The sequence below is a fragment of the Psammomys obesus genome, unplaced genomic scaffold, assembly GCF_907164565.1.
Source record: "Psammomys obesus unplaced genomic scaffold, mPsaObe1.curated_primary_1811, whole genome shotgun sequence".
Taxonomy (NCBI): Eukaryota; Metazoa; Chordata; class Mammalia; order Rodentia; family Muridae; genus Psammomys; species Psammomys obesus.
In genome coordinates, this window is record NW_026596069.1 from 1,140,460 (window position 1) to 1,151,994 (window position 11,535).

An 11,535-nucleotide genomic window follows, 5' to 3' on the forward strand; every position below is an offset into this window, starting at 1 on the left:
CCTGCCTCTGCCTCCTGAGTGCTGGGACTAAAGGTGTGTACCACCATGCCTGACTGGGAAGTGATCCTTCTTAATCACTGAGCTTTCTTAATCTTGCTCCCCTCCCCCCATCTGTTTCTCTGTGTAGCTCTGGCTATCCTGGAACTTGATCTGTAGACCAGACTTGATCTGGCCTCATGGAGATCCCCCTGCCTCTGCCTCCCAAGTGCTAGGATTAAAGGCATGTGCCACCATCACCAGCCATCTTGCTGCCTCTTAACCCCCACAAAGTCCCCCATGCCTGGTTCCGGCCTTGGTGAAGGGGACCCTAGAGTTGGAGAAAGAGACCACATATGCCCTCAAACACTGTGGTCTCCCAGACTGACAGTGCGAGAGAGCCCTAGGCTAGCAACCACAGCCACGGCCACATTGCTCTTTGTGGCTAAGTGAACAGTGGGCATTGGGGACCACTCTCAACACAGCTTCTCTAGCTGGAGGGCTTGTCTCTTCTCCCTGGGCCTTGCTGTCCCCTGTGGAAGAATAAGCGAGCATAACCAGCCCTCTCGCTGCAGGACGCTCAGCAGTCTCCACCCCTTCATCCAGGTCACAGCATGAGACATCCACCAGCCAGCAGGCCTCCTCCCCAGCCTCAGCCCCTCCTTGCACCTTCATCCCCTAGGTGTGCAACGGAGCCGAGTCAGCCGGGGCCAGGGTCCCTAACTACAGAAACTGTGCGTGGTGCGTGGCATCACCAGGGCCCTGGGGGAGGGGAAGAGGTCCAATGAGGTGTCGGTTCCCTATTGGCCTAAACCACAGATAATTCAAAAGCACATCCTCACCACAGCCTCAGCAGCTCTACCAAGTAACTTCAGAGGCCATGAGGCTGCCGTTGTTGCTGCTGTTTGGGTGCGGGGCTCTCCTGGGGAGCCTTGGGGATAAGGCTTCGCTCTCTGCTACCGCCCCTATGCTGGATGATGAAGAGAAGTACTCATCCCACATGCCTGCCCACCTGCGCTGCGATGCCTGCCGGGCTGTGGCCTACCAAGTAAGTTGTGCCTGTTCCCTGCTCGGACCACACCATCTGCCTTAGACCCCACCTCTGGCCTTTAACCCCCGGCCCTCAGCCCCAAGCAGCAATCTTTCCAGGACGCTGCAGCCCCCTTGAATCGCCAATGCCTCACTTTGCTCATTTGCCTGGTCACCCTTTGGTGACCCATCTCGTCTTGTCACCCAAGGAATGGCTCGTCCTCTCATAGTCCTCCCTGTCTGTGCCCCTTTCCAGCTCAGCACCCTCCCCACGCCCCCAGGGCGCCTCTACTCTACGTGCTGAGCACTGTATCTATGTGAACCCACCAGGCTTGTCCTTTCAAGTGTGCCTGTGTGTCCATGCCTCTGTGTGTACTCAGGGGGAGTGAGTGCATGTGCTATTAAAGACTGGGCTCTGGTTACTCTATTTATTTGTTTAATATTACTGTTGTTATTATTATTAGCTTTTCTTGTTCTCATGGTTTAAAAATAGCACGTGCTACTGGGCAAGTGTGCCCTGGAGGAAGGGTCAGATCTTCTACACAGCATCTCCTCCTCCAGCCCCAGAGAAGTAGGTCCTGCCTGAACTGGCCCAGGTGGGCCTTGGGGCCCGCCAAGGGGAAACTGCAGCCTGCCTCCCAGGTGCTTCCGCCCACCCGTCAGCAACTCCGCCACCTCATAATCCCAAGAGACTAGGGTGTCTGTCCTTCTCTCCTTCCCCCAATCGGCCAGCAGTCCCAAGGCCCTAGATCTCAACACTTCCTCATTCCAGATGGGCCAACATCTGGCAAAGGCAGAGGCCAGATCTCACGCTCCAGACTCCAGTGGACTGCAGAAGCTGAGTGAGTCGGCCTATGTGGACGCCCTGGACCGGACCTGCTCTCAGAACTGGCAGTCGTGAGTTGCCAGTCCAACCCCTGCCACCTTCCTTAAGGGGAGGGCCTGATGGGTCTGAGCTCCATCCTCCCTCACGCCCATTCCATGAAGGCTTTGGAATGGTTGAAGGGGAGAGGTTGGCTGGGCTGAAGTCTGGGCTAGTGTTGCTGCTGGGAATATGGGGGTGGGGGGCAGACAGTCACAGAAAGGTCACTATGAGATCCTAGGCCTTGGACCTAACTGTGTCTGAGCTCTGCCAATGTCCAGTATTAGCTCAGAACAGGAGAAAGTCCCTCCCTGGCCTGGCCCCCATTGATCCTATACCCGTTGCTTCCCACCACCATCAGCTATGGAGTCCAAGAAGTGAACAAGGTGAAGCGTCTCATGGGCCCAGGACTTAACAAGGGGTCGGAGCCAAGCATAAGTGTGATGATTTCGGGGGGACCCTGGCCGAACAGGTAATGACAGTGTGGGGGAAGGAGCCCCTAGAGTCCTGATTTGCCACCCCCCCCCCCAGCTTCTCTGTGGGCAGGTGAGGATTCAAGGTGCCTGTTGCTCCCTCAGGCTCTCCATGACGTGTTTCCACTACCTGGGAGAAGTTGGAGAAGACCAGATCTACGAAGCCTACCGCCGAGGCCATGAGTCTCTGGAGGCACTGCTCTGTGGGGGCACGCAGGGGTCCTGCTCGCAGGACACCCATGCCCAGAGAGAAGAGCTTTAGTCTGAGCTGTGAAACCTCTGAGTTGTCTCTCTCTCCTTTTTTTTTTTTTTTGGAGATAGGCTCTCATCATGGAGCCCAGGCTGGCCTTGAACTTGTCCTGTGGCCTCAGCCTGGAAAGCAAAAGCGCTGCCCTGAGCCTTTGTGCCTGGCCCTTCCCTTCCTTTCAGCTGTGATGGTGGGGGCGGTGGGGTAGAGGAGTCAGGAAGCCTGGCTCTTGCTGCCAATCTTCTTCCTCCAGCCTTCGCTGGGGCACTGGGCTGGGTCCACCTTTCTACTTTCAAATAAAGCTCAGTGCCCTGAATCCTCTCTGTGAAAGGGTTTGGGGACGGGAGAGTGGGGCAGACAATGGGGTTTCTGTTGAAGTCCTTCCCATGAGGGCCAAATTCATCTCACTCCCCCCACCCAGAAGAGAGCTGGCATGGCTGGAAGTGTGAGCAAGTTAGGAAAGTACCTAGTCAGAAGGGAAAGTGCAGGCAGCCACCTTGTGGCCACCGAGGCATGGACTTCCTGCTGTCCACCCATTTAGATTAGACAATGGAGGCTCAGCTAAGTAATGAATGAAAATGAGGACGCAGTGCTCCCAGGGATGGTTAAGGAGGAGGGTTTTGTTGTAGGTTTGAAGGAGGGAACAGCCAGAGGTGTCTGGAAGAGTCTGAACTGAGCCATGAGAGGAGATGGGGCAGGGGGCAGGTGGGGCAGGAAGTCGGGGGGGGGGGGGCAAGAGGACCAAGAGAGGAGCAGAGGACCAAGAGAGTGCACCTGGCAGAAATGGCAGATTTATGAAGGGATGAGAAGCTGGGGGAAGGGACCCAGCCCCTGGGCTGGAGAGGGTTAGGGTAGGGGTGTGGTGAGAAGTGCTGGGAGGAGCTATGGGTACTGAGTGAGCCTTGTCCTGGGTTTCTTTGGGACCCCACAAGTAAAAAGAGTAGAGGCTGGGCTGACTTTGAAGGCAGGAGCAACGCTGGCTGCTGGAGGAATTGTGGTGTCTCAAGCAAGCCCTGGAAACTGCTCTGGACCCCTAGTATCCTTGTGAGGATCAATTCATTAAGGAATTGTTAGGGTCCCAATAGCCAGAACAACCCAAGCTGACATAAGAGTCCAGCAAAGCAAGTCTTTATTTGAATTAGGCAGCAAAATCAGTCAGGGACAACAGCACAGACTTGGGAGCTGACTGCATCTTTGAAAGTTCATCCTAGTATTTAAGCAGGTGACAAAATGTATTGTGCTCAGGCCGCTACTGATAGATCAGGGCCAAAGAACAGACTAGGGAGCTGAACTATGACCCCAACCCAGAATGTTACAGATTTTTAAAGCTCCAAAACCACAAAGATCTGTGCCAAGTTACAGTCACATTTTTTTCCACCAATCCTTTGTTCTTTCACGGTTAGGAACAATCATGATGTTTTGGGGGAACAAAAGAAGAATAAGGAGGAAATTGGCTAGCCATCTGGAAAGCTCCCCTAGGGCCCGGGAACTTGAACTTAATTTCACCTTATGATCAAAATGGAGTCTGAAAACAAAATGACAGTACTAAGGATAAGTCTCATTTGTTTGATGCCAATAGAATGAAAACACGGCAGCTTCCTCTTGGATGAATTTGATCAATATCAAGCCCAAGTTTGAAGTCTTCACTTCTCTCCTTGTACCTTCTGATTGTCCATAGTCTGTTTTCCGGCCTGTTTGTAATCTGTGTGTTGTTTAGGCGTGCTTAAAATGTGCCTGTCCCTTACAAAGGGCCTGACTCTGTATTTATTTACAGTTTGTTTTCAGATAGCATCTCACTATGTAGTCCTGGCTGGCCTGGCACTCATACAGATCCGATTGCCTCTGCTTCCCAAGTGAGGCAGTGCGCCACTAAACTGAGCTCCGAGGAATGAGGGATTCTTGATAGAAATCTTTAACAGAGTTTTATGAGGGAAAAGGTCGCTCTGCTGCTCCCAGCTGACTCAGATAGTAAATGAAGCTGCCAACAGATGTCAACAGCCCACTCCAACGTATTGTGTGTGTCATGGATATTTGTTTGGAGGTTCCTTTTCACCTGTTGGCTGTTTTCAGTAGTTACCACCACAAATACATACACACACTATTCGGGGTCAGGGCATTGAAGAACACATAATTTAGAATTAAAGCTGTGCATTGGCTTGGATTGTAGAAGCTGATTGCCTGGGAAATCTAGGGCAAGTAGTTTACAGTGCTCTCCTAAAGGCAGGTTAAACTTAAGCAGGGTAAGCAAGCACACGGTAAAATAGCAGATTAACTACGCAGTTGCAGTCTGAAGGGGTATTGTTAACTTTTTAATATTGTTAACTTTTCTGTGAGGGTTGCCAAAAGTTCAGTCTGCTGGGGGTCAAGAAATATCTTTATAAAAATGTATCACCCTACCCCACATCCCGTTGATAGCATCTAGGGGTCTTAATCAGGTTTTTATTTTATTTTATTTTTTCTGTTAGTTAAAGAATTAAAAGGCAGGGGACTGGAGAGACGGCTCAGAGGTTAAGAGCACTGCTTGTTCTTCCAGAGGTCCTGAGTTCCATTTCCAGCAACCACATGGTGGCTCACAACCATCTATAATGTGATCTGGTGCCCTCTTCTGGCGTTCAGGTGTACATGCAGGCAGAACATTGTATACATTATAAAATAAGTAAATCTCTCTAAAAAAAAAAAAAAAAGAATTAAAAGACAGGGGGAAAAGTCTTGAGTAAAACAAGCAGTGGCAGAGAATTCTGGAACACTGCAAAACAGCAGCAGACAGAACCAGCAGCCGAAGAAAGCTGTTTATTAAATGTAAGGCAACACACGCGCAGCAGGAGAAAACAGACCCTCCAAAAAGCAGCAGGGGCCTCAGGAAGCTGAAAACCTGGTCTCTGGAAGAGTTTTTTTCCTCCCTTAATCTAGAGCTGGTCGGTTTGAAGAGAAAGACAGGATGGCTGACCGGCCCACAACTGTGTGTCCTGATCCAGCTTCCAACTTGTTGAGCCAGTCTGTTAGCAAGAGGCCTGCTGGCAAGAGAGAAGGTCCACACGGTGTTGGTTTCAAGCTGCCGGGCTTTGGTTTAAGGAGGATGAGGAAGAAGCCAGCCATCCGGAAGCTCGCCACCTTTATTTCCTGGTCATGCCGTCCTCCCTATCTGCCGGCCTACCACGGAACATGTCTGTTAGGAACATCAGTGCAACCATTTTCTCTGGCTTGGAATAATGCAGAGCCTGCAGGAGAGGAGTCAGCCACAAGGTTGGCAGCTGGGATACGGGCTCCAGCAGGCTTTGACACGTTAATAAAACAACCCTAACGTGGCACTGAGAGGCTAATGAACCAGCACCAAGAGGTGAACCCCAATGGCACAAAACTCATGCCCACTGGACAATACAAAAAAGCTGGAGATTTGGAAGTGACCCGAGGACCACGATGCTGCCAAACTCCTCGGTCAGCCCGCGCCTCTGTGCAGACGCCCATTGGCAAAGGGGACTCCGACTCTGGCCTGGGGGACTGTCCAGCACCATTGCAGAGTTCACACATCCCCTCCGGTCAGCACGAGCCACTGGCTGAATCTCTCAGGGGCCTTCTGGGCCCTCCAGCAATGCCACTCTCCTGACCTGCCACAGATGAAGCACCTCGCGGCCAATGGCAGTGGAGCCAGCAAGCTGCCAAAAGCTTCTAGCCGGAGAACTGCCTAGTGGAACATTAGCTGCCCGACAGACCAGCCCGGCATGTTGAGATAGCTGCGTACATGGGATTGCTGTAACCTTTAGAGCAGCCCAGCATGGTAAAGAACATTCGTGTGACTAAACGGAGCATATCTGAAAGGCAAATACGGTGCGGGCATGCTCACTGCTGAGTGCCTCAGCCTACAGGGCAGGCTCTGGGCAGCGTCTAAGCCTTAGTCCCTCACCGTGCCAGCCACTTTCTTCCCTGGCCCTTACCCCAGAGAGAAACCTCAGAAACCGGAAAGCCAGGGCCCAGGTTGCTGGCTGGACCCTTAGGAGTGTCAGCTGTGGGTCTGGGCAGATGCCTGTGATGAGGGCCCGCGGTGATCCTGTCTGAGGTCACCAGGGAAACGGGGGTGGGGGCGGGTTCCTGCTTGGTTCTTAGCCTTGTGTTTTGTTAGTATTTTAAAAGGTGGGGTGGAGAGGTTACGAGGACTTGGTTCAGTCCCCAGTGCCCATACAGGGGCTCACAACCATCTGTAGCTTCAGTTTCAGGGGCTCCAGCCCCCTCCTCTGACCTCCGGGACCAGGCCTGCACATACAGTCAAAAACATGGACACACATAAAATAAAAATAAATCTTTTGGAGGCAACCCGAGGACCCAAATGCCATGCTACTTAATCAGAGAGTTTGAGCCTCTGTGCAAGGGAAACCCCATTGGCAAAGGGACTTAGAGACTTGCCACTGTGTAACCCTGTTTTGTTTTGAGACAAGGTCTCACTATGAAGCCTTGGCTGGATTGGAACTTGCTCTGTAGACCAGGCTGGCCTCAAACTCACAGAAATCTACCTGCTCCTGCCTCCCAGGGGCTGAGATTAAAGGTGTGCACCACACCTGGCTCAAAAATAAATTAAACCTTAAAGAAATTAAAAATAAGTGGACTCCTCCTCCTTAGCCAGCTGTAGTGATATATGCCTTTAGTCTCAGTGCTCAGAGGCAGAGACAGGTGGATCTCTGTGAGTTCAAGGCCAGCCAGAGCTACAAAGTGAGTTTCCGGTCAGCTACGGTTATGCGGTGAGACTCGTAAAGGCAGCTTTGGTTTCTCTGTAAATTCAGTCATGTCATATACACGTGTTTCTGTTTTAATGCCGAGTGTGAGATTTTAGTTGGGCTAGAGTTTGTCCACAGCTGTTAATTGTCTCCTGCCGGTCATGTTTTTGCCAGCTGGTAACTGCCTTCCACGTGCAGCACGTGGAGAGGGGCGTGGTCTAGGACTCAGAGTATGAATATGATAGCCCAGCCAAGAAGAGGCGTGTGGTGTTGGAGTGTGGCTGGCTTGGCGAGAGCAACTTGGAGAAACCGGGGAGGCAGACAGTGCGGAGGACGGCGGCTCGGACAGGACAGCTGGCTGCGTCTGCTGTTGCCGGAGTTTGGTATAGAGCCCTAGGCCCTGAACAGCTGGGAGAAGTAAAGGGGTCCTCTCTCCCGCACGTAGGGTTGGGAGGCTGGAAAGGAGGTTGAGGCCTAAACACCCCAAATAAAGTAGAGTTAAAAAAAAAAAAAAAGAGCACTACAGGGCCTGGAGAGATGGCTCAGAGGTTAGGAGCACTGTTTGCTCTTCCAGAGGTCCTGAGTTCAATTCCCAGCAACCACATGGTGGCTCACAACCATCTATCCAGGGATCTGATGCCCTTTTCTGGTGTGTGTGCAGGTGTATATGCAGACAGAACACTCATCTACATAAAACAAATAAGTCAATCTTAAAAAAAAAAAAGCACCACAGAGACTCTTTTGATAAAAAAAAATTTTTTTTTTTTTAACATGTGCTCAGAAGGACACTTCAGAACAATTCTATCAGTTTGAGAGAAAAACAAGGCAGACGAGTTATAAATCTCAGAAGCTGCTTGTGGAAGGAGATGGAAAAGAGGGAGAGAGACAGATGTTTTAAGTCAGGGTCCAAGAGAGCAGATAGGTTCGCCAATGGAGGAGGTGTGCAAGAGTTTACAAATGAAAGAAAGTTAGGGATTGACCAAAGCAACATGGAAATAAAAGCAGACGGGCATGTCCAGAAGCAAAAAAAATTTTTAATCAGAATAACTGAAGTGTCTGAGCCTCTCCTCAAAAGTGAGACTGTCTTGTGTGTAGGATTTTGGACTTTTATAGGCTGGCGGAGGGATGACTGTTGTTAAAATAATAATGAAAACCTCAACTGTTCTATTTTACCAATTAGATGCTGGTGTGAAAACTTGCTAGCTCAGAGGCAGAGAAAGCACCCAGCTGCCCTTCCTTCGAAGCTCATGTCTGGATGGGAAAAAAAACAAAGGCTCACTAGTACAAATGGACAGTCCAGGAGAAAAAGGCCAAAAAAACCTAAGGCTAGCTCAAAGCCCCAAAGAGCTCCAGAGCTAAAGCCCTTTCTACTTCTACACAGAAATTTAAATACCCCTCAATTCAAAGTCCCTCCCACTCCTTAATCCCTATCAGCTGGTTTCTTGCTCCAACTCTTGACCGAGGGTTAACTTTATTAAATCTGGTGTACAGAAATCTCTTTTTTTTTTTAAAGATCTATTTACTTTTTATAATTTATTTACTAATATGTATACAGTGTTCTGCCTTGAATGTATACCTGCACGCCAGAAGAGGGCACCAGATCTCATTCTAGATGGTTGTGAGCCACCTTGTGGCTCCTGGGAATCGAACTCAGGACCTATAGAAAAGCAGCCAGTACCTTTAACCTCTGAGCCACCTCTCCAGCTCCAGAACACTCTTGGATTAAACCACACCAAAGAAACAGGGTTTTATAGTTCACAGTCTTGGGGTTCACAATGGGATCAGGTGACCTTGGGGACAGAGAGTGCATCTGCAGGCCAGCTCCCCACGGTCTGGAGGTGGCGGATGCCAACAGGTTTGCTGTGTGGGTCGCCTTATCAGAGGATCCCACGGGCCTTGAGGTTGCTGCTGCCGCCCAGAACTTCTCAGTCCACATGAGGCTTTTAGGTAACTAACCTTTCCCAGACTGTCAGAAAAAGCATGGCTTTGGCTGGTATCCAAAAGGGTGCACGGTGCAGGGGTGGGGGTGTCTGTGTCTGTCTTATAACCTGGGCTAGGACTCAGAAAGTAGGCGGGTTCGATGGATGGTGGAGGGTCTGTGAGAGGTCCCACTAAGGAAGTTGACTGACTTCTGGGAAGGACATTGTTTAAGGGTTGATGGCCTTAGTGAGTCAGCCTTCCTAGGGGTGGGCTCTTGGCCAGGTGATTGACAGCCCAGCTGGATTAACTTGCATCTACTCGGTATGTGTACACTCGTGTGCGCTCATGTGGAAGTTGCAGAATGACTTGCTGGGCTCAGCCTTCCCTTCTACCGTGTGGACCCAAAGGATCAAACCTAGCAGCAAATGTCCTACCTCACAAATGACCTCTTTTCTTCTACCGAGACAGGTGTCTGAGTGTTCTACTGTGAAGAGACAGCATGACCAAGGCAACTCTTATAAATCATTTGACTGGGGTCTTGCTTACAGTTTCAGGGGTTTCAGAGGGTTAGTCCATAACCATCGTAGCGGGAAGCAGACAGGCATGGTGTTGATCTGCAGGAAGCAGGCAGAGAGACACTGGGCCGGGCACGGGCTTACGGAAAACTCAAAGTCCACCACCACTGACACGCCTCTTCCAACAAGGCCATACTTCTGTAGCCTGGTGACTAAGCACTCTATGAGCCTATGGTAAACCATTCATGTGCAAACCACCAGAGAGAGGGACACAGGGAAGAGTCTGGGAAACCTCAAAGCTCACCCCCTCCTCCTCCAACAGGGCCACATTTCCAAATCCTCCCAAACGGTTCACTAAGCATTCAAACATGCATGCCTATGGGGCCATTCTACTTTAAACCAACACACAGGGTGAGTTAGGGTCTATCTATCTATCTATCTATCTATCTATCTATCTATCCATCCATCCATCCATCTATCTATCTATCTAGGGCATGTTAGTGGTAGGATGAAAGTTGCAAGTGAGGGGTGAGTACCTTGGTGGGCCTGTGACAAGTTGTACCCATGCAACAGAGCTGGTGTAAGAAGTTTATTGTGGAAGGTGAGAATGATAGAGGCAGACAGGAAGACAGGAGTGGGAGAGAGATAGGGAACGGGAATGGGCAGACAGGTCTGGGGTTGCTGGGGGGGCTTTTATCTGCAGCACACATCTGGCACACCTGGTGGTGGCAGGTGATGATGTAAGCTGCTGCTAGGCCCCTGAGAGCAGGGCAGTGGGGTCACCTGAATACTAACAACTAGAATGGCTTCTAGGCTGTGGTCCAGCTAGTCCAACAATGGCTGTCTATCAAAGGAAGGTCCAAGAATCCAGTAGATTTTTAGTCTATGAGGCTAGGTGTCTTCAGTATCTGCCAGAATCCCAAAGACGTAGGCTGTAGTGGCAGTGAAGAAATGGACTGCCAGTGAGAGTGAAGCCAAGCAGGCAAAGCGAGCAAGTTTCTTCCCGGTCCTTTCCATAGGCTGCCAAGAGTTTGGCCCAAATGAAAGGTGGGTTTTCCACCTCAGAAGATCCACAATAAAAGGGGGTCTTCCCACTTCAAATGATATAGTTAAAAAAAAAAAAAATCCCTCACAGGTGTACCTAACCCTTGAGTTTTAGTTAATTCCAGTTATAGTCAAGTTGGCTGCCAAGAAAAGCCGTCACACAGGGTCTCATTATGTAGCCCAGGCTAGCCCGAGGCTCACCGTGTAAACTAGGCTGTCCTTGAACTCACAGAGACCTAGTGCCATTGCCGGGATTTAAGGAGTGTGCCACCATGCCAGGTAGGCCTGGACTAACCCTTGGGAGGAGAAACAATAGGTAATGTTCTAATCTTTGGAGCAGATCAGAATGTGGTCTCCACCCCACATTCTTTTGAGAAGTAGGTTTAAGGCGCGGTGACAAACATGTTTATCTTCCTAATGTTGCCAGAGAAACAGGAGTGGGGTCCAGAGCTGTCCCGGAGGGAGAGGTCTGTCTCTCCTCAGAGGCCTCTATATATCAGTGTTTAAAAGACATCACTGTGGGAGGGCTGGCATCCCGGCCCACGCGGGGGGACACGTTTTCAACCTTTTATTGCAGGAGTCCTGGTGAGGTCTGGGCTCAGTTGAGCAGTGATTGAAGAAGTGGGGGTAGGGGCTCCATTTCTGCCACCCGCAGAGCGCTGGGAGGAGTTGCAGAAGGCCCAACAGGTCAGACTGGCTTTGAGAACCAGGAGGTTGAGAGCAACCTAGACGCTGAGGAAAAGGCTGGAGCTGGAAAGGGAAC

General features: G+C 50.6%; 1 protein-coding gene across 1 annotated transcript; it reads left to right on the forward strand.

The window, feature by feature from the left end:
* Positions 1–818: 818 nt before the first annotated feature.
* On the forward strand, positions 819–2,903 carry Mzb1 (marginal zone B and B1 cell specific protein). The gene is made up of 4 exons (XM_055625663.1): positions 819–1,024; positions 1,778–1,902; positions 2,229–2,339; positions 2,446–2,903. The coding sequence occupies exons 1-4, from the start codon at positions 857–859 to the stop codon at positions 2,600–2,602; spliced, it is 561 nt and encodes a 186-aa protein (XP_055481638.1). The 5' UTR covers positions 819–856; the 3' UTR covers positions 2,603–2,903.
* The last annotated feature ends 8,632 nt before the right edge of the window (positions 2,904–11,535 follow it).